Source organism: Cygnus olor, chromosome 3 (assembly GCF_009769625.2).
Source record: "Cygnus olor isolate bCygOlo1 chromosome 3, bCygOlo1.pri.v2, whole genome shotgun sequence".
In the NCBI taxonomy this organism is placed as follows: Eukaryota; Metazoa; Chordata; class Aves; order Anseriformes; family Anatidae; genus Cygnus; species Cygnus olor.
In genome coordinates, this window is record NC_049171.1 from 97483115 (window position 1) to 97509601 (window position 26487).

Consider the following 26487-nt stretch of genomic DNA (forward strand, 5'->3'; position numbering starts at 1 on the left):
TGACATCACCCCCCCGCAGCATCCCGGCTGCTCGGGGTGGGAGGGAAGGGGTGAGCGGGTGTCTGTGGGGATGTGCAAGGCGCTGAGCCCTGTCCTTCCAGGAAGGGAGATGGGAACAGGGACAGCCCAGGTGGGAAGGGGCCGTGGAGTCTTGGCCCCTGCTCACAGCAGGGCCAGCAGTGAGGCCGCGTTGTGCAGGGCTTTGGACAGCTGGGTCTTGGATGCTCCTGAGGATGGAGACTGCACAGCGTCTCTGGACACCCTGCCCCGCTGCTCACCTGTCCTCACCCGGAAAAGCTGTTTCCCTACATCCAGCCTGACTTCTTTTTCCAACTTAAGGCAACGCTGCCAATTACAAAGCTGGTTTAAAATACCCCTGTACACAAAAATATCACGTAGAGGCATTCAAATCAATCCACATCTCTACCTACATCTTTGTTCATCGCAGCCCAAGCTTTCTCCAGCCTTTATTAAGCTCGTTATACAATATTTGTTGTATGCAGCATCATGTAATTTATCTGTGGGAGTGCAGGAATTCGTTCCTCTCTTCCATACACAAGCAAGTAGGACCATACACCTGAATGCAGCTAGAGTGACTGCATAGCCTGTGTTTTGCCCAGGTGCTGCGTTACTCCCTTCATGCTACAGAAACCCAGCTGGTGACAGAGGTGGCACCTGGGTTAGAAGCCACCCAAAATCTCCTGAGCTCTCAGGGCCAGGTGCTGGCCTCAAGCATGGATGGGCTGTGTTCCGGCAGGCAGATGCTCAGCCCCCTCAACGCCACTGCTGCTCTGCAGGACTGTGCCCACCGGTGCCCGATTTCACACCTCCCGAAGGGGAGGTAAGCAGGTATAAATACACCCGTATTTTCCTTGAGGGCTGGGTTTCCACCACATCTGCCTAAAGAGGTGAGGCTGAGGACAGCACGGAGCCCCCTGTGACATGAACTGGTGGCACTGTGAACAGCCAGGACCGTGCCACATCGCATCTCTGGGCCCAAATGTCTCCAGAAAAAACTCAAGTGAGGAGGGCCCTGCCCCACCTCGGCTCTGGTCAGTGCCTGAGTGGTTTAGCACAGGGGCCAGATCCACAATAGGTGTGTGGTGGGAGCAAATCCTTCCACCTGCACTGAGACTGCTATGCCCAACCCCAAAGTCAAGCAGCGAATCCAAATCCCCTCATTCCCCACCCCTGCACACGCAACGAGCTTTCAAAGTTGTCAGATTTAAAATAAAATTGAATGTGGGATACTTTAATTTCTCTTCACATTTTCAGCCTCTTGGGTGCATTCCAGTTACGTTGGGAAGCTTCCTTCTAGAAAGACGAGTGCTGGAACTTATTTTTTCCACCCGAAAGGCAAGGCTGCCACACAGTTCCCTAATTTCAGCATGAGACCGAGGACACACCTGTACCTGGGCTGGGAAAGAACCGGTGGAGGAAGCAAAAACCAAGAAGCTTGAGGACCGATGAAACCAGAGGAGGCAGGGACGGCTATTGAAAGCTGCTCTAGGGACAATGAATTGGAGCTTGCTTGAAAACGGAGCCCGGTTCAGCGCATCGGGAGGGCCAGCTGGCCGGCTCAGGCTCCCCACCCCTCCCGGGGGGCGGCCAGGGGCTGGCCCCGCTCCCTGCTCGCCCCGGTCCCGCACCCGGGCCGGGCAGGGCCCTCCCTCTGCTGCCTGCGGGACCGCAGTGACACCGCGCGGCGGCCGCCCGCACCCGCATGCCGTGGCGTTTCCCGAAGGACATTTTCCCTGGACACCCCACGCGCTGGATTTCTCCTAGTTCTACCATCACTGAGCACGCTGTCTCTCCGCTGGGAGACAGGGAGGTGGGGAAGTCTCCTCTCTGCCTCCAGGTGAGCGTACGTCGAGTCAAGCTGGTCGCGCCAGCCCTACAGAACAGACACGCCAGCACTTCCCAAATTGCCGATTTGCAGCCACGGATCCCCACGTGTGGCCAGGCTGCCCCACAGGAGTGATGCTCCGGGACCACCAGCGTCCCTGATGAGCACACAGGAGCCTGCAGGCACATGGAGCTGCACCACGGACACAAATGTCTGCAGAGATCGGGAGCTCAGGTTTTCCCCAGAGTGATCTGGTTAAAAGGCTTTAGCTGTGGAGAGAGGACCAAAAATGTCCCCATCTGCTCATGAGCCGTTGGCAGCTCACTCAGGGAAGGCCTGGGGACCCTGGCCCGTGCAGAGGGAGGACAGCCCTCCTTGCAGCGTTACTGCAGCTGTGCCGGCAGTCCCTGTCAGATCACTGAGACCGATGGGGCTGCACATCCCTGCGCCTGAGCCCCCTTGGTGTGGTCACCTCAAGCCTGGAGGTTGGTCACCATCACACATCCGGAGCAAAAACTCAAGACAACATCCCTTCCTTCTGCCTGCTCTTCTGAAAGCTAACATTTTCTTCCAAACTCTCTGCAGGGACCTCAGATGCTCATCCTCAGTTCCCCTCAAACTCATGGCTTGGATAAATGCAGAGCACGCCCACACCTGGCATCGTGCAGGTGCCCACCTGGGTGCTGGAGACAGCTGCAGGAGAGGCTGTTCCCTGAGCATCACCAAGATCAGAGGGAGCTGGGCCTCTCAGCTGCTGAGCAAACAGCAGTTGCATAAATTGAAACTGCCTCGGGCTCGCTGGAGTAAACTCGCACGCCCAGTGCATCCTGGAGTTCAGGTGCTTTAGAGAAGAAAAGCGTGGAAATCTCCTTGTCTGCTAGGACCAGTTCACTGCTCCACCTTGCTTGTCCCTGCCCTGGCAGGCTGTCATCGCTCCCTGCCTCTCGTGCCATCCTCCCCGGGCAGGTTTCCAGGCTCCAGCTGGAGAACACCGACTTGATTAGATTTGATTCACAAAGGCATTTCACAACACTTGTTCACCTAAACAAAATAAAAGTCCTGGATCTAAGCATCATAATTAAGGGCAGGGTAGAGCCTTTTGAAGCAAACTGCTGGTAAGTCACCAAATTTTAAATAGCATGGTTTCCTGCCAGAGTCCCCCGCTGAGGAAAAAGTTCATAGAAGTTCAGCTGCTCAACCCATGACTTCCTGAAATAGCAGGTGACATCTTTTTGGCTTTTGTATCCCTTAAACATAAAGGCTACTGTTCCGATTTTGTTGAATTGAATACTTGTCAGGTATGCAGGAGGCTTTTGCCATCTCCTCAGGCTTCAGACAAACGCAGCAATACGTTACAGAGGATGCAACCGAGGATGAGGAGGACTTTGTGTCTCCAACTACTTTGCTTCTGGTTCTCTTTGCTTGGACTCCCAGTTAAAAAGCCAGCAAAACTGTGCAGTGGTGAAGGCTGGGGAGTGCTGTTTGCAGGCCACCAGCTGTCCTGGTGGAGGGGTTATCTCTCCAACCACAGTGGCTCAGCCTCGAATCCCTCCTTTAGCACCCATGGGTGCCAAGTCCAGGCCAGAGTTGGCTCAAACACTTCTGGCAGCCCCACGCTGAAAGGAAATTGCTGAGGGGACACGTTCAGTTTCCTCTCACATGCCCAACCGAACCGTTCCCAGAAATAATCTCTACCAAGTGTACTTTCTTCAGAAACAGCACTAAGCCCACCCTGTGAATCCGAACAACATTGTGCCATCTAAAAACTTCCTGCTGTGCTGCAATGAAAGTGCTCTTGAGGAATGGGGCAGCAAAAGGAGGTAGAGTCAGGAGCACAAAAATATGTTGATGGAGAAACCACTCTGCAGGCAGACACACCACTCCTTCAGGGGATGGAGGTGCTTCGGTCTTGCTGGAAAATGTGCGAAGGCAAAGAGGCAGCAGAGGAAAGAGCTCAGGCATACATTTCACCAGCCTGTGGACACTCCTCATGTGATGGAAAGGCTGCCCAAGAGCCGCCTGATGTGTCCGCAGGAGAAGACCATGGCTGGGCACCTCTGGGCACCTCTGGGAAGTGGGGAGCCTGGGCAGAAGCCCAGCCCAGCTCCTGTCCATTTCCACCATTGCCGAAGGCAGAGGTACTTCACTCAGCGCCACACGCAACACAGTGGCTGCCAGGTAGATCCAGTGCACCACGCTGCAATGCCAGGCCTGAGGAAACGCTTTGAATGTGGCAAAATGAGGCACTTTGACCAGTACATTAACTGGAAATATAAGCAAGATCGAGACCATTGTACATAGTGTTTCCATGAATCAGCTTCTTCCAAAGGGAAAGCTGTGCCACGTGAAATAGGTTAGCCCGTTACACACACCGAGCCCTTGCCCAGAGACCTCGCAGGTCAGGGCCGAGACAAGCTGAAGCAGGCAGGCAAAATAAACCCTGGGTTTGGAGGTGCCCATAAAGAGAGCAGAGCAGAAATTGAATTTGCCACAGGGCTGACTGATGCCAGAGGGGAAGAGTTTGTTAGCAAATTTCAAAATGAGACTTAAAAGAAGAAGTGCTGGTTCATACAAACTAAGCAGCCTTGCTAGGCTGAAAAAATGATGAAATAGCCCTTTGTGTGTTCCTGCCTTCCCCTTTATGCATATGTCATAAATAATTAACTGGCTCTTTGTCTTCAGCCCTTGATGAACCTGGGGTGTAATAACAGGAGTAGACGATGGTATCTTGGCTGTCCTCCCTTCAGACAACACCAGGCTCTCGCATGCAATCCTGCGGCGGCACCGAGCATCTTCTCCTTATCCTCCCGATCAGGTTTCCGTCCTGTCCTCCCGCTGTGCACGTAGCCGCCCTCCAGAGCCACCTCCAGCAGGCACAAAGGCCCGGCAGCGCCGCGCAGACAGGCGGGCCTGCTCCTGCCGGGCTGTAATTATGGAGTGGGTGGCCTCCAGCAGCAGCCACCAGGCCTGGACAGCAGCGGTGAGCAAGTAACACCCATCGGCCAGCCTCCCCGTGACTGGTTTTTGTTGTGTTTGTGGTCGTGAGTCAGATGGGAGCACCTAGCAGCTTGCGTGACACGTGTAGGAGCCGGGCCTGCAGAGCAGCACCTGACAGAGCAGACAAAAACACCTTTCCTGTGGCTGCGCCCTGAGCCACCTGCGAGAGACCAAGCAAGGTGTCAGGCCTGTGGTAGCCATCCCGGCTGGAGATGCCAACCCTGCATATCCCTGGGCATCACGAGCCCGTATTTGAGAGAGAAAAATGGCTCCATGGACTTTCATTGGAGAAAGCTGTGGCTCAGGGGCCTGCAGCAGGTCGGTGCCCCCTGACTGCAGGCGCGTGTCCCAGCTCCACATGGGGCCGGGCACCCATGGGGTGGCCAGAGGTTTGAGGTCTCGCCCTGTGCCATGAAACAGTGAGGCCACATCTGGCTGAGGAGCCCCATCCTGCCATCCCCAGCGTGGCTGCTGGGGCCAGACGTGTTCCTGACCCAAGTGAGGGACACCACCAGTTCCCGCTGAGTGCCTTTCCCCTGCGCCCCGATGCCCCATCCTCTGTCCTTAGGGGTATTACACCTGTGAGATGTCTGAGGGTGATCTCCACGTGTCCCAGCAGTGGTGGTGCCCCAACAGGAGTCAAAGAGCTGCCAAAGCTGCCCCAACATGAGACAGGAGACATGGGGCTAAGCCCAACCCACCACCACCACGGGCAAGCACACCCCTGCTGAGAACAACAGGGAATGAGGGACACCACGACAACCCACTGAGGGATTGTCTGGGCCCCCATGAGCAGCAGCTCCTTTCTGGAGGACAAGAGCATCTAGTCCTTCCTTCCGACACCCCTGTTTGCTCTGGATACACGCAGCACCAACACGTATGTGATTTTACATGGCTGCCCTGAGTCTCTGAGGACACACGGAGAGCTCACCTGTGCAGGCGAGTTTACGGGAGATCTCGGGGCTGATTAAAAACTGCAGCACACAGGAAGACCTGACGAGCTGCCCGAGCAGTCACAGGTGAAGCAGCACGAAACAGGTATCTCCGGTCCGCAGCTCCCTCTCTCTCACACCCCTCGTCCTTCCCCCAGCGCCGGCTCCGCCACGCTTTCCTTCCCCTGCCACCGCTCCCATCTGCACCGGGCGGGCGTCCATCCCGCTGCGTGCCTCTCAGCGTCCTCCCAGCGCCAGCCTGGCTCCTCCTGAGCCCTGAGGTTGCTGCGGGGCGGGCGGGCGGGCACCCACCTCCCAGCCCTGCTGGCTGCAGGCGTGCCAAGAACTGTGTCACCTCTGTAGAGAGACGTGTACCTAGCGATGTCTGATTCAGATCGCTGTTAATTACTCTGGCGGAGTCGTTAGTGCTTTCTGCCTCAGAGCGCCAAGGACCACTGGAGAGGCGGGATGCACCCCGCGGTGATTTCTGCTGCTCACCCCAGCGTGGGTGCTTCGGTTCGTCATTGCTTTTCCTCTTGAGAAAGGGGTACAGCTCCTACCAGCCCTGAGCACCCCCAGCCGGGTATTCACTGCTCCCTCATCAACCTCCTAATGAAAACGCCGAAAGCTAGCGGGTCTGTGATACTGAGCTGTGCATTGCTGCTCTTGGAGCGTGGGTTTTTTCCCATTGTGCGGCTGCCTGACAGCAAATTCATCCGGGAGCCGAGGGAAAGCCATGATGTGAGCTGTGCACTGAGCAAGGAAGAGGCAGGGTGCCAGCTCTGCCCCTCTGTCCATGCAGAGCGGCTCCATGCAAGACAAAGCAAGGAAGAACAGGCCAAGAAGCACTGATGGACATGAAAGGCAAATACTGCTAAATACCAGGGGGAAAACACGGTATCGATGTTTTCGAGTTGGCACCTTAGCATTGCGTTGCATCCCTCAGCACCGGTATTTGCAGTGGCAGGAGGTCCAAGCCAAGCCATTCAACCAAAATAGGGTCACTAGGACAAAGCACTTACTGTCACCAAAACCCACCCCATGACTGCGCAGCAAAAGGCCCTGAACTCAAAGTTAACAAGGGATGAAGTGCTGGAGGCTGCAGCGTGCATTTCTCACGAGCTGCCCCACTGACCCCGCTGCCCAGCAGCCCTGACAATTCCCACTCCACCAGGCTCTCCTCTTTCTCCTCCACCCCAGTGCAAGGCTCCCACAGCCTGCCAGCCTCACAAGGGGCTGGAAAAGCTGGAGTCAGCTGTGGAAGTGAAATATTCCCGGTTAAGAGATGATCAGCAGCAGTTCAGACCGATATGGGATTTGGTATTTCAGCTGCAGAAGCCACACTAAGGCAGTGTTCTCCCATCCCATCACTCACATATCTGTTTTCAAACCTTTTTTCCTAGAAGGAAAGCAGAATTTATTTTTTCCCTCAGGTTTTCCTTAAAAAAAAAAAAAAAAAAAGGAAAAAAAAAAGCATCTTAGTGTTACTTGTGACAGAAGTAACCATTTGGGACCTTGAAAAGAAACCCACAGGTTGGAGTGAGAGAGAAAGGAAAATCCTTTGGGCACCTCAAAGCTGTCCCAGACCTCTGAGCTGGACTCTCGCCAGCTGTTTTTCTGGGGCAGGTGAAGCCACAGGTGCACTGAAAGCTGGAAAACGAAGGTTCAGGGCAGGACAGTTCACCCGTGATAAATCATGATGTCATGTGTCTTTGCACAAGACCAGGAAGTTTTTCTTTCTCGAGTGTACCAAGGTCTTCAGGAGGAAATGGTTGCACACACAGCCTCTGAGTCTGTCATAGATAATTACATCTGTCTCTCCTCTCAGCTAATCTCCTGCTCCTCCTCAGCTCGGCGGGACCCACGGCTTTCCACACCCCCTCACCTCCATCGCCAGGAGCGCCCAAAGCCCTGCAGGGGCAGGAGAGGTGAGCGTGGGGCCGGGGCCCGATTCCGCCTGCCAGCACCGCCGGCGCCCGGTGGGAGACACCTGGCGCCTGGCCCGGCCTGGGGCAGCATTTGGGAAGCCCCAGCCCGCACACGCGCCTGAGCGCCGGCCGGGTGAAGCTGCCAGGTGCCTCGGGGAAGCGAGGAGGCATTTCTCTGGCACTGCCAGCCCCGTGTGTTTCCCTCCACATCCAGCCCCTGCCTTCCTCTCTGGCTGGCAGCGCTCATCTCGCGCCGTAGCAGAGTGTCGCCAGCATCTAAGAAAAGCAAACAGCAATGTTTTCTCACCTGTCAACGGAAAGCAGCCCAGGTTCAAACAGAATGCTGTTTTGCATCCTACTTACTCAAACATAAAATCCTATTTTCCCTCCAATATGAAAGCAGGAAAGCTACGGACAAAGGGTTTCTCGCTTCAGGAAGAGGAAATACCAAAGAGAGTTCTCCAAAGACCATTTGCAGGCTGAACTTTGTAATTAAAAAAATAGGGCACAAGTAGGAATCGATACGCCCTAACAAACACTTCAGCTGCGACCGCGTCTGGATACTTCAGTCAGGCGATCCGTCGAGTTTGGGCACCCTGGCACTTCTGCAGACGCATGCGGATGATCGCAATAGGCGGCACCGCGAGCTGGGCGGTGCGGGCAGAGCCATGTACCTGACCCGAAAGCAGCCAGGACAAGGAGGTGCTGCAAGGAGTGACCCAGCCAGAGGCATACGGGGTGGGGTGGGTGCAAAGCACACAAAGCTCTGTCAGGGGCCTGCCACCAAGGGTGCCACCAGGGCGGCAGCACAGCAGGCAGCGCGAGTGCTCAAGGAGAATCATTCAGTTGTCTAAACACACCCAGACACACAAAACCCTGTGAAGATACCAGCAGAGGAGTGGCTTGCTGCCATGAACACGAAGATGCTGGCTCTGTCAGCCTGTTGTTAGGGTTTTGTGCTGCTGCCTGTGCAAACCCTGCTCACAGCTGTGCTGCAGGACCCAAAACCTGACAAAGTGGTGTTCCTTGAGCAGTGTGCTGACTTGGGGTGTTTTGAGTCTCTTGGCATGGGGATGGGCATCATGATGCCCAGGTCCAGCACTAGATCTCAGGCTGAGCCCCTAAGGGTAGGTTGAGATTAGGTATTAGGAAGAAATTCTTCACTCAGAGGGCGGTGAGGCACTGGCACAGGCTGCCCAGAGAAGCTGTGGATGCCCCATCCCTGGAGGTGCTCAAGGCCAGGCTGGATGGGGCTTTGGGCAGCCTGGTCTGGTGGGAGGTGTCCCTGCCCATGGCAGGGGGGTGGAGCTGGGTGGGCTTTAAGGTCCCTTCCAACCCAAATCGTTCCATGATTCCTATAAGTCTAAGCAGGGTGTTTCTGCAGTTTTCAGACGGTCAGAGGTATCCCACACCCACCTGCTCACACATCCCCGTGCCTGTCCCACCTGGGGACAGTCACGCTGGGCCTGGCAGGGCTTTTTGCCAGTGCCCGGCCTCCTCAAGCCGTGCTGATGGCAGAGGGCACATCAGAAACAAGGCACCTCCTGCTTTTTCTATCCACAATACAGGTTTTGGAGGAGCCGGTGCCTGGTGCAGCAGAAGACACGAGGCATTTCTCTGGCCTCCAGGAGCTGCTTCGTGGGGAGCACATCATCATTTAAAAGACAGGAATATTTATTGGTGGCGAGCAGATATCGATCGCCTGACCACAGTCATCGACACGTGGTTTTCGGCACCTCCTGAGCAATTTGTCCCCCTCCTGCCATGGGACATAACATGCGGCCCCGGGCCCAAACCCACACAGGCAGACCCCAGGCACAGAACAGCGCTTGCTGAGGGCTGCCCAATGGGAAAGCTGCTCCCCTAGAAAACAGCTAAGTGCCTGCTGTGCGGCTTGGAAAAGATGAATTTCCGCGCTAGCAGCAGCCGCTCGGGCACTTCCATCAGGTGCATGTGGCAGCAGCGGTTTCATTTGCCCAAAGTGCATTTTACAACACGAGGGCAATTCCTCAATTAAACATCCACCGGCAGCAGCGTGCGGCCGGCTCCTGGCAGCTCTTCCCCAACCTGTGCCGGCATCAAACCGTGAGCAACGCCCTGGGGCAGCTGCAACCCCGCCACCCTGAAAGCAGCCCCTCTGCAGGAGGGACAGGGAGGTGAACCAGCACCCCCCGGGCTTTCTGCAGCCAGCCTTTGGAAGCGGGTAGGCGCTCCTCAAGGTCTTGATTAGTCTCATTTTTGCCTGGCTTTAAAGGGAAGAGCGCATTGCGTGCCACCTGTACGGCAAAGAGAAGCAACGTTGCTTAACCTGGCTATTCAGTCGCAGGGAACAATTCGGTGTGTTTTCAGCAAGCTGTAGTCTTATTTGTACTTTGCAGAAGAAAAGCATTGTATTTCACCAGCCTAGCCTTAATGATTGTCCCTTCCCAGAAGCTTTAGATAATTATTTGGTTCGATGTTTATCATTTAAAGAGTAATTCATGTGCTAATATGCATAATCCTACAGCACAGTTTAATTGCAAGATTTTAGCTCTACCATTGATCTGCATTGTTGGGATTCACTTCTCTCCTTCTTGGATGGGCTCTAATTAGCGCAGTGCCAGGAACTGATTTTCTTGCCTGTTCACAGCTTGGAAAGTCTTTAGCAAAAGCTACCAGGGGCAAAATGTTTTGTTCCTCTCAAAATGCTGAGAGAATTTGAACTTGGAATTTCACTGATGAAAGGGGGAAAAAATGCAAAATGAAATGTGGTTCGGAGGCAGGTTTTCAGGAAATATTTCTGAAAGTTAAAGCATTTTACACACACACACACAAAGCCCGCCCCCCCCCTCACCGAGTCCTCACTTCAGTGAAAGCACCACAAGCTAGCGACATGTTTGCACTGGGAATTTCAAAATTTGGGGGAGGATGCAGATTCCCTTTCTTGCTCTTGCTTTAATGACATTAAAAGGAGCAGAAGTTGAAAGCACGCAAAGCAAAGCGGCTGCTTATTCACGGCCTGAGACAGGGCTTTGTACGCCCCAGATCACGGCTGCGCTTTCCAGTCATGCCACAGAAGATGCAATCTCCCTAAAAACCCGGCCTTACTTGTTTGTAAGTTGTTGGGTTTTTTTCCCAAGCAGTAACATGGCCAGGACAGTCCCCATCCTGCCTGAAGCAAGCAGACACAGGCATGTGAAGGAGCCTACCTACACCACAGTTCTCCCTTGCACCTCATGTGGCGGGGGGCTCTCCTTCCACCACCTGACATGCAAAAGCAAAAAATAACAAAGTCAGAAACATTATCGCCACCGAGTCATTTTGGATGAGCTTCGTCCGAGACCAGAACCAAACCAGGAGCATTTTCAGCGTGGCAGACATTTTCCTTAGCTTCCAGAAAAGAAAAATATGAGTCAACAGGCTAAAGAAATCACAGAAACAGGTGGTGGGACATGCTGTGTGGGGTTCAGTATTCGTGCAGTTGCTGTGCTCCTCACATAGGCCTGTTTTAAAATGAACCAAAATACCGCTGGCTGCTTGCGGTTCGTGTAAGCTCACTGCCTTAAAGACAGTGGAAATCTGTAGGTTTTCCCCCGTGATTTTTACTCATTTTGAGACAGTCACTTAAATCTCCTCTCTACAGCCAGTAGATAGCCAGTAGTGGTTCTCTAAACAAAGTATGGCCAAATAAAATAAAATAAAATAAAATTTATATTTTTTCCTGACTTTTGGGCCTCACAGACAACAAAATGAGGAAGCTTCTGTAGCCCTCCTCACTGACCCACACAAGGGCCTCTCAGTATCACTTTCAGCCTGCTTTAGCGAAAGAGCTGCAGGATAGAAGAGGTTAAAGCGTCCTGCCACATGGAAGGCTTTTGCTTGAAAGGTCCAGCAGCCTCTCCCTTAACCTGCAGCGCGTAGCTGCCGTCATACAGCAGCTAAAGGCACGAGCTTGTTAATGCTAAAATGACAGATGTTGTAACAATGGGGTATTTATTACGTTTCCCGTTGCCCTGCTGTGTTCTCGGACCCCGGGTTTTTTCCAGGACTGCTCTTTGGATTCGTAGTAATCAAAAGTTAATGGAAGCTCATTTCCAGCTGTCTAATGAGAAGTCATGCAAAGCGGGAAAGGAAAACAACTAAACAGCAAACATGTAAACTCTCCCTCTGCACCTCGGCCTGGCTCCTGCTAAAGAAGGAAGCCATATAATTCTCTTATTGCAGGGCACAGCATTTTCTGTCTTTCTGCTTGCATGTATAGGTTTGGTTAATAGAAAGTATATCACTTAGCTAGCGAAGTGCCACTTTGGGTAGGGCGTTCTCCTTCCGTAACCAATCTGTCAGCACTAAGGTGTTCAAAACCCAGGATGATCAGATTTGGGTAAAACCCCAAGCACACTTTCATGAAAAAATAATAATAATAATAATAAAAATGCCTGTGCTCCAGAAATGCATCTATCATGCTCTCCACTCCTCTCTACCACATTTTCACCACCTGGACAAACCATCGATGGGACTGACCCGGTATTTCTGGAATAAAGTGATCGGCACACAGTAGCACCATGGCAGGTTACTTTTGCAGGATGTATAATAGAAGCAAAAATGCCACTTAGGATCAGCTAAGCAGTTACCTTCATAACTCTCCAGTGGTTTCTTCTTTGTAAGACTAAGGAAAACATTTTCCAAGCCTGTTTTGTTGCTCTGGTCCCCGGTCTCACGACATGCTCCACAGCCATTCGGTGCTCTGCACGCTGCTGAAGCACTTGTTAGTGGCGAGTGACCTCCTACCAAGGTTGTGGAGTTGCCTCAAATGTTATGACCCAAACCTACTTTCTTTACAGCTGATGTTTAAAGAAATACTGTGCTCACAGAAGTTGGACCGGTTTTTGAAAATGAAGTTTATTTCTGTGTTTTGTGAACTACTTGGATTGGAAACAAGGATACAGAATTAGTGAATCATTTTCTGGTTGATTATGAAACACCATATCAGGAGAACTAATTATTTAATTTGAAAACATTCTTAGTAATATATAAAAATATTTGCATTTGAACTTTAAAAGCTTGGAAGCATTTCTGTCAGCTAGAGAACCTTACAAGCCTTCATCATTGTTGTAGTAAGTAAGATCTATTAAAATTTAGCTGGTTTCGGAGTTGCAGATGCACTGCCCTGAGTAAACCTCAGATTTGTAATTTAAGGTTAAGGTTTAGAGATAAAGGGGAAGGGAAAGATGGCAGCAGTCCACCCTTGTTTATCTTGTGTAAGCAATTTTTGTCCTAGCCCCGACCAATGGGCTTCTCTCTCCAAACCACTCTTTCGAAAGGGGAACTTCACATTGCATAAGGAGTCTCTGCATTTTACTTTACCTTAAGTTATGTGGAGAAATACTGCTTTGTCAGGATTTTAAGTGTTGCCAGCAAGAAGACCTCAGTACGAAGACATCGCTTTTGCCAGGCTGCCATCTCTTCACAGAGGCTACTTCCCACACAGTGAGGTGTGACACCAAACTTCTGCTACCTGATTTTCTGCACCATTTGTAGAGCAGGCTGCTGAGGTTGGTGCACCGCGCTATCCTTTCCTGGTGCAGCAGCTGAGGCCATGCTGGCTGCCTTCTCAGTCTTGCAAAGCTTAAGGTCTTGGTTTCACCTGTGATCAGTTTAAGGATTTTTCCCCTACTGGCCACGATCTTTGATTTCCGCAGACACCACCTGTAGGTCTCACAGAGAGAAGCCATGAGCACTGCAGAGCTAGAGGGGAAGAGCAGAGAACATCGCTTCTTCACCAAAACAGCTGCAGGGAAAAACAAAAACAAACAAACAAACAAAAAAGATAGCTGGTCCAAAAGGAAAATCCACACACACGGAGTTGCTCATTTTTCTCCACTGATGCCACAATTTCCTTTGCTCCCCCTAACCGCAGTCACCACCCCAGTGAAGCATTCTGCCTCCATTCCTAAAAAAAAAAAGGCTGAAAAAAAGGCTCAAACCTCCAGTCCCTTTCCCCTTCTCTTTCTGGGTGATGCTGGTTATGGTAACACCATCCCAGCAGAAGCTGGCCATCAGGAGCACCGGAGATGGGGGTCTCACTGTGCTCCTGCAAGCAGAGCAGCTGGCAGCATGCTGGCAGCAGCTGCTGCACGAGCCCTGGGCTTCGTTATCCCCACAGCTTCCAGCAGATGGACGTTATTTTGACATTACCTGGCATCCACAGATAATTTTGGAAAGGTCGCACAAGGACAACGGCATTCAGCTCTGGGTTCAATGGGACATTTTCAGCTCGAGCTGCTGACCGTGGTCTAAAGCCCTCTGGCTACCCTTGTGCATCGTTAGTCAGGTGTTTAAGTGGCACAGCTAAACCCCTCCAAATACATCAAGGAAAATCCAAACCCGCAAGTCGTCAGCAAATACCGTCGAGGTTTCCAACAATGTGTCTGCCTTCGGGGCACCGCCAGCACTGCCCCGCAGCCAGCCCGATGTAAGCGGTCCCGACGCAGGGGCTCTGCCCACGGAGTTTGCCTCAATATTTGCTTCTGCTGCTTTCCTGGTGCTTGGGAAAAGAAAACTGGGACGCTGTGGTGCCGGGTGTCACTCCACCCCCGGGCTGCAGCATATGGACCAAACACCTCCTTTTTCATGATAGCTTGCCAGCTAACTCGTCTAAGTCTCTGCTGCGCGCTTACCATGTGCGGGGAGATTTTCAGGGAAACTAAACCCACGGCTACTGAGGCTGGCTAATAGCGCTCATAATAATTAAACACAATCCTTTATTTTTTTTAACAGTGTGAGAAGAAGAGCAAATTCGCTCCCATGGCATGAAAGTGCAAGACCCGCCCCCTACGATGAGTATTTAGAACAGGAACTGCTGGAGCCTGGATTTTACCTGGTGTTTTAACCCAGACCCTCGGCTCAGCAGGAAGGAATCCCATTCATTTGGGTCAGAATATTCCCACGTGGCCACAAAAATACAAGTAGAAATTATCACCCCAATTTTGTTAATTCCCGTAATCCCTTTCTCAAGGGAAAACAGGCTCATCTGCAGCGGGCTGGGGAGGAGTCCTGGAACGTCCCAGGACACAGATGCTGTGCTGTGCCTCTAGCCGATGCTGGCTAATGCCAAAATGTCGAGGCTCTAGCGACACGTGCAGCATTTCTCTTTGGGAGCGCCGTCCCCAGGGCACGAGCTGCGGGGTCAGGTAAGCGCCGAAGGCCTCGTGGCCTGCTCAGGCTTCCCGGGCGGCACTCGCGGTATGCGCCACTGCTGCGCTGCACCCTCCGCTGGGAGGGCGACACGGCCATCAAACAAACGAGCAGAGCCAAATCCAGGCCCCAACGAATTCACCCAGCGGCTCCAGCAGGGCAGAGGGAGCCAAACGGGCCAGCAACACAAGTACAAACGCAGGAAACCCAGCAGGTTGCACGTCCTGTTCCACAGCATCACCGCGGCTATTCTTAGCTGCGCGGGCTGGCGTGAGGAAAGCCGTGGGGGGCCTGCAGCGCGGCGACCAGAAGCGGGGCTGCCTTGAGGTGAGGGGGGAATAAACCGCAGCCACACACGGTCCCCTGGGGCATCAGCTCCTCGGGTGGGAAAGCAGCAAGGGGGAGATGTTCTGGGAGCTGCGTCTGGTCCCCGAGGTGGCCATGAAACCATCCAGGGGAGCAGGTTATGGTCTAGGAGCAGCACGGGTAAAGGCAAACGTAAGCTATAGGCCTGAGGCTTCCCTTCCCATCCTATTAATTAAAAATCCCCTCATTAGCACGTCTTACAGGGGATGTTCGTATTAAGGCTAAATCGCATCTCATGGCGAGGTAGAAATAGCTGTGGAAAATGGCAAACTTCATACTCATGTGCAATGCTTACAGTACGACCAAACACACCTTGCTGGTGTGTGACTAGTAACAGGGAAACACTTATACTGAGGAGAGGAGAGGAGAGGAGAGGAGAGGAGAGGAGAGGAGAGGAGAGGAGAGGAGAGGAGAGGAGAGGAGAGGAGCTGAAGTTGCACCAAGCTCTCGAGCAGCTCACGGCAGATACAACAACGGTCCTGCCCCCCTCAGTATTATTACTGGCAGCTGCATTTTTCTGCAGTCGGTACTTTTCTCCCAACAAATGTGATCAAGCTGCAGTGTTTCCAAACTGAAACAAATGAAGCCGAAAAACACCAAAGCATCTTCTGTCCTTGGGCAGCTACGTTCCAAAGATTTTGAAATCAAATAAAGCAGGACAGGCACCTGTTAGCAAAGCTGCTTTATTGACCTGTGTGTTAGGTAATTAACAACTGCCAACTAACAGGACGATTTTTTCATTCTTTTCAAAGGCTATTCTTCTTAGGAAAAAAGTGCATTTTGCATAATTGCAATTAACTCTTCGTATATCAGAACTCAGCAACTATTCATTTAATTGCACCTGGAATCCAGACAGTTGGAGGGCACCATCTGACATCCAATTTTTTAACTCCTCTTCTACTCGTGCTCCTTGTACTCGTTTCTGAGATTTCGGGTGACTGTGAAAGTGCACTGCGACTTGTCAAATTTCTTCCTAGGGACTGAGCTAAGAAAGAAATCCCAACTAACAGTACTTGCCATTCAAGAGCTCCATTTATTTTCTCAGGACTTCCAGTACTTCATAAAGTTAGAACATTAGCATTTATTTAAAAGGAAGCCAAAATGTAATTTCAGCAATGAAATATGGCTACACCAATTATATTTCAGCATCGTTCAGAAACAAGATCCAGGACATGAAAAAAAAAGAAAGCGAAATTAATCCCACGTGCTTTTGGGAGACATGGATGAAATGTATTTTTCAGTGTTGTGGTTTTGCTGTTAAACCATTGAGATAACGTAGCGAATGCGAAAAAATCTAAACGTGAGCCTGCTAAAACATGGTGCTGTACCGCAAAGGCAGTTAACCGCACAGAGCAAAGGTCACAGGGAATCAGACCTCCTGTTATCAGCAGAGCCGCATTTGATTTGGAAAATTGTCAAGACTGGCTTTAGCTCAGGCAAACGGAGCATCCGCCTCTTTTCGTCCAGCAAGGAAAAAGCCAAAATTAATACAGAGCCGAACAACTAAAACACATATCTGAAAAGGGAGTAACTGATGCCTTGCTATGAAACTAAAATAGTCTGAGCATATTTATCTGCCTTTAAAAATAGTTGGCAGTGCTCCCCATGCCGTCCGCGTGGAACTCGGAACATCTAGCTGCACAGCTCGCCCCCTCGGTCCCCCGGGCTCTCCATAGCTGAAGAGATTAGAAGGTGCAGCCCAAGAGGGGGCAGGGGAAGGAGAATGGCAAGAATCTTTATCCCTCCTCCCCAAACCCCACCAGTCGGTGTTTAATAAACCCCGACGGCCAGATTGCAGAAGCACAAAGCAGCATCAGTTTAGCTCAACTTGTTAACCAGCCTTGGGACACTCGGTGGGTTTTTTCTTTCTTTTGGGAGAGTGGGTGAAAGGAATAAGCCCTGGTATAACCCTGGAAGTTAAAACGAAGTGAGTTCAGCACTTTTAGAAACACCAAAATGCTGTTGATTGTAAAATACCCATAAAATCCAGGTACTTCCAGTCGTTCTTCAAAAGACGGACTGTACTGGCAGAGGAGCTTTGGACTCATTCCTGCGAGTAATTCCTTGCATGCAAGTAACTACTCGTCAGCCCGATGAAACGATTCATGAAAGCAGAAATTTGCAGGACTGAGCCCTTGCCATGACTTTTGGGGAGTCACAAGTTGGAGCTAGTCTTGCCTTTTACATAACTACGCGTGCATCCGTGCTGAATACCATGAGGCAGCAATAAAAGATATTACCAAAAGCCTAGAGTGGATGCTGCACGCCGTCGAGCCTAAAGTGATAAGGAGCTCCACAGAAGTGAGTTACTCTGCTGAAAAGAGTAAGTTTCACGGAACTGTGACGAGCACAGTCAGTGCCCGAATTAGTTCTGCCCCACAAGCAGCAGGTTTCCGGATGAGACATGAACTAAACACAAAATATTTCACCCGGTGATGTTTGGCACATCTCCGACACATTTAATCAGAAGCATAAACAATCTGGACACCGAAATACAAACCGATTTTTCCTTAAAATCAGCGTTCCATTTCTTTTTATTTTAAAAATTCAGGAATGTGATACACAATACAATCAGCTCCCCACCGCTGCAGCGTTCACTTACATGAGATTCACTAGTTTCATGCTTTGTGGAAAAAAAAGACAGATTGTGCAGTCGTTTTGAATGCTCCCGGTACGCTGGAACCACGATCTTCGGGATAAATCCGGTCTGTGTAACCACAGACAGGTCAGGTTAAAAAATCAAGCTGTACTGCAAGGTAGGAGGCTGAGGCTGGGTCAAATACAGCCAGGACGAACCCCAACATTGCGTTGCTGCTGCTGCACAGCCACCTGACCTGACTATACGCCTTCGGTGCATTGACCATTGAGGGCTGAAGAGACGGGAGGGCCCCGTTAACACCAGCTGGTGCTGCGCTCGCAACACGCCGCAGGACAAAGAGGCCACACAGCTCCCCCTCCTGCCCCCCTCATCGGCATCATCACCATCACCACCAGCATCATCACATTCGTATCCTGCCCCGATAATAAAAATAACGCGGGGGAGAGCTTCTTGTCTTTTAAGCTAGCCATTGCCTGCAATGGACACAGTAATAGAAAAATATGACTTCTGGCACAAAAAAAGATTAAATAGTTACAGTGGAATTAGTGAGCACAATTCCATCTATGCAGATGCATTTACAGAGACTGTCAGCCAATGGTGGCAACTGCCATGACCTAAGGGTTGCTCTCTTTTTGTAAAAGCAACAGGAGAGAAGTAAGTCAGGCTTGTCAGTGCTACAATGGGGATTTTTGGTAATTTTTTTTTTAAATAAACTAAAGAGCAGTAGTATTTATATGGCGCATTAGTGATATACAGCAGGACCTCAAAGATTCATACTAATGACTGAGACCAATTTTAAACTAGCAAGCAAAATAATTAGTGAAAGTTTACCATAAAAAGCAAGGACACATTTCAAAAAAAAATAGTACTTTGTTCATTTCAAAATTTACTTGGATAATACTTTGTAGTATACTAGCAGTGGTAGCATATTTTGCAAATGTAGTCTCATACAAGATCTCAGTTAACAGTCAACTCTAGATCATATACAGGTAACAGGAGAAAGAGTCAAGGTAATTCAGACAAAACAAACCCACATATAAATAGCATATTAACACATTTAAGTTAGTTCAGGAGACTGTACAACGAGCGTGACCACAGAAGCGGCTCCGCAATGCTGACGCCGGCGGGGCACAGCGCTGAGCCAAGGGGACACAGTCGCGCGCCCTGCAGATGCACCTCTCCAGTGAGAGGTGGGGGGCACCTCAACAGCACCAGCCCCGAGCTAACAAAGCCCCCAAGAGCCCGCTGGGGCCGAGCCCCGCAGGGCTCAGCCCCGCTATTCCTCCCCCTTGGCACGCGGTGCTTGGCCAACGCGCCGGCATAGGGCAAGGAGCGAAGCCAGGCAGCCCGCACGGTTAACGCACAACACTGGTAATCCACCCACGGATAATCGAGAGTTGACTGCAACGCTCTGCTGAGAAGTTAGGTAAGACTACTGACACAACCCGGGCCAACCCGGGTCCGACGAGCAGCAGGCTATTCTGAACTACGTGTGAGCAATTATCATACAAGATGCGTAGTAGAAATGCAAACTAGCAAGGTGTTCTGTATCTGGAGGCAAAGCTACATTCCCTTCACTAGCAAAACATTCTTTTAAAAAATCTACATTTAAATACTGTTGAAAACCTGAAAACCACAGCATCAAAGAATTTTGTAAGGCCAAGACTATCCTCAGTTCCCTCTGTTGTGCCAAGGTATTGCAATGCATTTGCAGGAGTAAACACAATGTAATTTAGTATCTCGTACTCCTTCCAGCGCCCTCCAGTAACAGATCTCAGTGTTCCTCACGCAAGAGTTAAGCCTCACAACACCCCTGTGAGGTAGGTATTATCCCCGTTTTAAGACAGGGAAACTGAGGCAGAGTGTTTATCTGACACGTCCAGAGTCATACAGCAAACAGTGGAAGAAGTGAGCTGCTTTCCAGTTTGGAGCACAGGAGCAGTCGATTCATCACAAGACATTATTTCCCATACACAGCTTCCAGGTGGATCAGAAGGGTCAGGGCTTTAGACCAGATTCCTTTCATCTTCAACTCTCATCTAGTCTCTGCCAAACTCACAGTCCACAGATCAGCTTCTCTTCTGTTGAGGTGTAAGTTGGCAGCACACTGTAACAGCTTCTTTAGAGCCAGTTGTCAGTTAACTGATTTAACATCTTAAACCATAGAATCAGACACCTGTAAGTGAAAATTTGTGATACACGTCTCAAAATGTACAATACAGTGAGTGAAATCCTACTCCCCCAAACACTTCAGCAGAAGTCAGTGGGGCGCTCCCGAGGGTGCGGCGGAGACCAGGACTGCAGTCACTGCAAGTGCTCACAGACACTCAGCGACAAGCAAAATGCATCACTGAGTCACTTCGCACGGAGGCTACCGTCCATGCTTTTGAAAAACATGAGTTACGCTGTCAGTGCTCGACAAACTTTCCCCCCGACAGAGTTGACATAACCAAGGAATTCTTTATTACCAACAGAGCATCAGTTAAAGTTGAAGCTCCAGCTCTTCGTTCCTAGCACTGAGCCAAATATTCTTTAAACTCGAAGACTTCTATGATGAGACACAACGTGGAAATAATGAAAAACATCAGAAAATACATAAAATATTAAAGTATGCGTTACTTTATCTGCCAGTCTCACGTCTTGATCACAGAGCAGTATACAGTAGCTTGAACTTCCATTTCGATAAAAACCCTTTCACATCTGATATTTTCACAGGCAGTTATTTTCTTTACCTCGCTACCTTACCAGAAAAAGCGGGGACAGCTTCTAATGATCATATGATGCTTCCTTTAAAATATGCTATACGATAAATTCATTAGAAAAACCTTCACATTTTTTATTATATAGGTTTAAGAAAAATATGTGAAGCTGACAAAGTGGTTTCCAGTTTTAAGTAGTTATATCTTTAAAAACGTTCTATCAACTTTGGTTTCCTTAGGGCTTCTAAATAAACAATATATTAAAATATCTACAAATCAAATATTAAAGGAAAGAGCAGGTCCAAGAAATTTGCAATACAGTCGAGTTCCTATATGCTTATCCCTCAGATGCCTTTTCACTGGAAAGAAAAAAGTAGTTTGAAGAACAACAAAAAGTGTCTCGGCTGAAATGTTGGAACTGGTTTTCTGAAGTTGTTACAGCATCGGTGCACTTTCTGTCTGTCTCAGTACAAAGTCAACACAAATATTGTATCATGACAGTGACATTATGTTCTTTGAAACAAGCATTCTAGGTTTAGCAATATGACAAGAACAAGGACTTCAGCAATTACACTACTTGGCAAAATTGCATCTCCAACATCCGTCTCTTCCTCCTGCAATGCAGCTGTTGTCAAAGTCACCACAACTCAGGCAGCACCACCCCGGGAGTTACAACGACGATTCAAACTGCTCATTTTGATCAGTGTTTGCCTCTAGCTTAACTGAAGGAACGCTCTCCGATTTAGTCCTTCTGGTTTTGTTATGCGGAAATTCAATGACAACCTCTGAGCAAGAAATACTAAGCGAAGAAGATTTTTCTGTCTTCTTTCCAGTACTATCTTCTACTGTTCCACAGCACTGCTTCAAAGCACACTGAGTTCTGCAAGGAAACTCGCATTTCCCTCTCCCTGATTCAGAGCCAACGCTGGCAAACTCAGGCTGAATGGTAGTCGCATGAATCCCTTCGTCGTGAAAGATCTCCTTTATGCGCTTTGCCACCATCATGTACGTGGAAGGGTCGGGACACTTGATGTGAGCAGTGCCAATGATCCGACTCCCCGCTAGCTGCCAAATGTGTAATTCATGGACTGCTTCGACTCCTTCAAGGGTGCGTAATTTTGAGTTCAAAGAATGAACATCTATTTGCTTGGGAACAGTCTGCAGAAGTATAAGGGCCGACTCCCTAAGTAACGGGTAGGTTGTGTAAAGGAGTATACAAACCATAATCAAACAAAGGACAGGATCTAAGTATAGCAACCAGCATGGACCTGCCACCGTAACGCTCTCTTGCTCAGACTTGTTGGCTCTGCCAAGTGTTGGGGCTAAAGTAGCATTCTCCATGCAGTGGTTATTGACGCATGGATTAACGCAGGGCCCATCTTTGGGGCACGGATTCCACAAGCCATAGAAGAGCAAGGCATTCACTACCACAATTACCGAACCTAAGGCATCTCCAAAAACATGCAGAAATACTCCACGCATGTTAAGCTGCGCACTAGAGTCTTCTTCAACCTCCTCTACGTCCAGAGGATAATGGCCAGCATTCCCATTCACTTGTAGGTCAGTCGTGTCGTCTTTCATATCACCTGACAAGAAAGCAGTGCAACGATTAGGCACATGATCTCACACCACACGTTACCACAATTCTGTATAAAATAAGAACCAATGTGAAGCTTGCCACGTTCCGTACAAAACCGAAAAACAAGCATCTCGACCCATAACGTTCAGCAACGTTTCCTCTGGCTGAGAAACGTTCAGTTGTTCCAACAAGCGATCTACGCAGCCTCAAAGGTAATCGTTCGTACACGGCGTTTAAAGATGTCAAGTGGCCAAGTATGAAGATGAATGCATTTTAATTTGTTTTACCAAAAGGCTGTTTTCACATTTTCCAGTTGTTTAATCATCGCTGTTCATTTCTTAAACAAAACGCAGACTTGCAGAGCATATACATACAAGCAGGTTAGGTAGCTAACTAACTGATATTTGCTTCCTCTTCCGAAAAGCCAGGAGAATACCGGCTGAGAATTACATTACTAAAATCTCTCTTGAACCATAGGAATGCATTTCTATTTTATATCACATTTTATGAGGCCGGAAGCTCAAAAGCAGTATGGATACTACTTTATAGTCACGTCTTTTCTTTTCAGGTTGAGTAGTTCATTTCCAAAAGACTTCTCAAGTCAAGGACGAGGGAGCTTTTCTGAGATGGCGCATGCAGCCAGCCGAACTGTGAGATACAACGAGCTGAGCTTTTAGGTCTAAAAGGCAGAATTTATCAGCAGCATTAACTACAGGACAGCATAAGTTATCACTTACATTCTCAGAGGCTACAAACTAGCATTATTTGTATTCTGGTGTACATGAAAACATATTTTTAGTACTTTTTTTCAAGCAATGTATAGCTGTTGAGTGGCATACAGCTGCTGATGCCCAAAGCTATGTGTCACAAACCACGCAATTAGTAAATGAACATTTCAGTGCCCTCCTTTGTCAAAACTGGCTGTGATATTACCACTGCACCACACCTAACTAGCTATGTAAGAGCAAAGGTACACCCCATTATAAAGAGGTAGCATGAAATTTTTGAAAAAAAAAATACGTTTTCCAAAATTCACAATTGAAATTAGTTTACAAGTTGAACCTCTTGTGTTTCTTCAGAAGATCTTTGGACAGCAAACTTCCCGTGTTAAAGAAATGTAATGAGCATTGGCCACGGGCCTGACCAAGTAAAACACGGAGCGCTTACTGCTTCCATGGTCATTCAGTTCAGAGCTTTGTAAACATTAACATGTTAGCATGACCTCCGGCTTTTGCCACCCTGCTCTCATGACTGTAATTCTACCATCATAAAAGTGTCTGCAGGTTCTCTCCTCCCCAGAGAGGAGGTAGGCTCGTACAAAGGCAGCTGAGCAGGGCAGTCCCGAGCCCCAGCCTTGTTATGTTGGGCACCACAAGTCATCCTCAGGCTCCAGCTACGTTTTCCACACAACCTCTAGGAGTTATGAAGTACGGAAATGTCACAGGGGCCAGTAATTTTCCAGATAAATCAATAAATTAGAGGAAAACAGCTCAGGTTACAGAGTTCAGACCTCAGCGTCCACAATGAGAGCAAGGAAAGAGGACCTTTCCTGGAAGCGCTGTGAACCAAGGAGATCTGGAGAGTCAGCAGCCTCATCTACAAGGGGCAGAAAACGGGAAGCGTGGCTCCAGAAAGCGCCAGTCTTTTTAAGGGTAAATGGCTAAGTGTGCCAATCTGAATTTTGATTCATTTAAATCTATCTGTACCTGTGCAAGCCCAGCCCCTAAGGCTATCGCTAGGTTTCCACGTCAGCCCCGGGAGAAGAGGGTCTACCCCTTCCCCGGTTCCAGCAGAGGCACAGCACCCCGCTCCGTCGCCTCCCCGCTCCTCACGCGTGCATCCCACAGCTTCTTCCAAGCCTCCCAGCACCTTCACCTCTAACTCGTCCACCGGGCGGCAGTGAATAACTCCAGCCATTACATAATCATGACATGGCAGAGAAGCAAACATAAACTTACTTAAAAGTTTCACTGTGACCAAAATTACGCCCCATTACTTCCTAAGTACCCACAACAAATTACCCTTTGTTGCCAGGACATCCACGGGATGTTCCAGACAAGCTACCCCCAAACAGGAGGTATTTTAATCCATGCTACAAGTCAACCTCTTAGCCTTCAACCAGACAAGAATGTAGCTAAAAGCACAATTTATGTTTAAGCAAGCCCAGATATCAATTAGATCAGCGGCTAAATGAATTTTACATTGTTTGAAACTAATTATTAAGATACCTTTGTTGGGACTAACATAACATTAAGAGCTTATTATGCGGTCAAGAAAATAGTGTAATATATTCAGGGGAACTTTCCTATCCTCTTGCAAAACCTATCTTTTCTAAACCAACAGAACGCTAGAGGAAAAAAAAAAAAAAAAGGAAAAGAGAAATAAATAGAGAAACTGCAAGTTTCTCACATATGGACTGGAACATCTGAAATACCGAAACTGTAGCAAAGTTCACTCCAAGGAAGAAAGCTCAGTATATGCTAAACCAGTGATGTCCTGATGCTGCCCTGGAAATAAAGGGGAGACACGGGTCTGAAGACTGAAACCCTTTCCTCCCTGTCACTGGGATGCCACACGACCGAGGCTGAGAAGTGGCAAACACACACCCTCTGTGCTGCGAGCACACAGGACTTGGCTTAAACCAAGTGACTTCCAAATAAAGCACCCAGGCTTCTGGATCCGTTAAAGACAACCACCCAAGGAATTCCCTCCCACAAAAAAAGACAGTTTAACCAGCATTGGGAAGGGAAGCTTTAATTTTTCGCTCTGCGTACAAGAGAGTGGGAAGCTGCCTGCTATGGAAAGCTGAAGGAAACTAACTCAAAGAAACCACGTGTGTGCTCTGAAACCAGCTCTGCATTCAGCACCTATCGCACCACTTCCCCAGTTCTGATTGGCAATTTCCAAGAATTTCTCCTTCTAATACGCATGTCACGAAGAAGTACAACATCACAGCAACAGAACGTACTTCGGTGTGCTGCGTCCAGAGAGAGAAAGCCCCTCGGGCAGCTCCCAAGCGACCCAGAGGAGAGGTCTGGCTGTCAGGACCACGGTGCTGAGCTGCGCTCGGGCTGATGCGCGGCCAGTTCGGAAGGCGTCAGGGCAACACCGTGTGACAGCTCGTGTCGCTAGGCGGAAAATGCTCGTCATGTGCCTTCGCGGCCAGCCCCAACTTCTCCCAAGGGAGACCGCTTTACCCTAAGACTCCTTCACACTCCCACCTGTCCGCACGACAAAGGCACGATGCGAGGTGCTCCTTCTACTGCCCGGAGAAAAGGTTTTGGGCAGGGCTGCCACCGCTCGCAGCCCCTTCCCAGGGAGAAGGATGGGTGGTCCCCACGGAGCTCATGCCGGAGGCCACCGGGACACCCACCACCACCCTCAGGGAAGGGACCTCTGCCACCCTCACGCCACCTCCCTCCTGGGCTGCACCGTGGGCACCCCGGGGGCTTACCCAGCTTCTCCTGGCTGACCCCGTTGGAGCTGCTGCAGTTCTCCACCAAGGTGCTGGTCTCCTCCCGGTGCAGCGCGGCCTCCCCGTCCCCCGGGGGCTGCTCGGGCTTGGTTCCGCCGCCGAGCCGGGGGTGCCGGCCACCGCCGTGCGAGTGGCCGTGGCCGTGGGCATGGCCGTGTCCCCCGACGCCGTGGTGGTTGAAGAGGCAGAGCCCCAGTAGGTTGACGACGAGCCCCGCCACCCCCACGGCGATGACCACCAGCGGCTGCTGGATCTCGTGGGGCTCGGTGAAGCGCTCGATGGCCTCCAGCAGGATGGTGAAGCAGAGGGCGGTGAGGAAGACGGCGTTGACCAGCGCGCCCATCACCTCGGCGCGCACCCAGCCGAAGGTGTTCTTCTTGGTGGCGCGGGTGCGCTGGGCGAAGCGCACGGCCACCAGCGCCACGACCAGGGCCATGACGTCGGACAGCATGTGGAACGAGTCGGACAGCATGGCCAGCGACGCCGTCACCCGGCTCACCACCACCTCCACCACGAAGAAGAGGAAGGTGAGCGCCAGCATGCACAGCAGCCGCGCGCGCCGGTTCTGCCACCACCACCGCCCGCGACGCGGCCCCGACGCCGCCGCCGCCGCCGCCGCCATCCCGCCGGGGGGCTCCCGGCCCGAGGGGAGGACGCCGAGCCGAGCCGAGCCGAGCCGAGCGCGGCGGAGCCCCGAGGGCGAACGCGGCCCCGGCCCCGAGCGCGGCCCCGGCCCCGGCCCCGGCCCCGGCCCCGCCGCCGCTCCCTGCCGCGGCGCCGGGCGAGCAAACTTTGCACCCGAGCCCCCTCACTCTTTCCACACGGAACCCGAGCCGGCCCGGCCACGCCCCCCCGCCCGCTCGCCATTGGCTGCCGGCGACGCCCCCTCCCGC

General features: G+C 50.6%; 1 protein-coding gene across 1 annotated transcript; it reads right to left on the reverse strand.

The window, feature by feature from the left end:
- Window positions 1-17758: 17758 nt before the first annotated feature.
- Window positions 17759-26249, reverse strand: SLC30A1 (solute carrier family 30 member 1). The gene is made up of 2 exons (XM_040552660.1): window positions 25574-26249; window positions 17759-22126 (listed from the first exon to the last, which is right to left on the reverse strand). The coding sequence occupies exons 1-2, from the start codon at window positions 26214-26216 to the stop codon at window positions 21210-21212; spliced, it is 1560 nt and encodes a 519-aa protein (XP_040408594.1). The 5' UTR covers window positions 26217-26249; the 3' UTR covers window positions 17759-21209.
- Between the last annotated feature and the right edge of the window lie 238 nt (window positions 26250-26487).

What these genes read in the sequence shown, in the direction of transcription:
- SLC30A1 (XM_040552660.1), bottom strand. Translation starts at nt 26,216, where the DNA reads ATGGCGGCGGCGGCGGCGGCGGCGTCGGGGCCGCGTCGCGGGCGGTGG. An exon ending in GGTCAGCCAGGAGAAGCTGG is followed by an intron (nt 22,127 to 25,573) that starts GTAAGCCCCCGG and finishes CTTTCTTGTCAG; the next exon opens with GTGATATGAAAGACGACACG.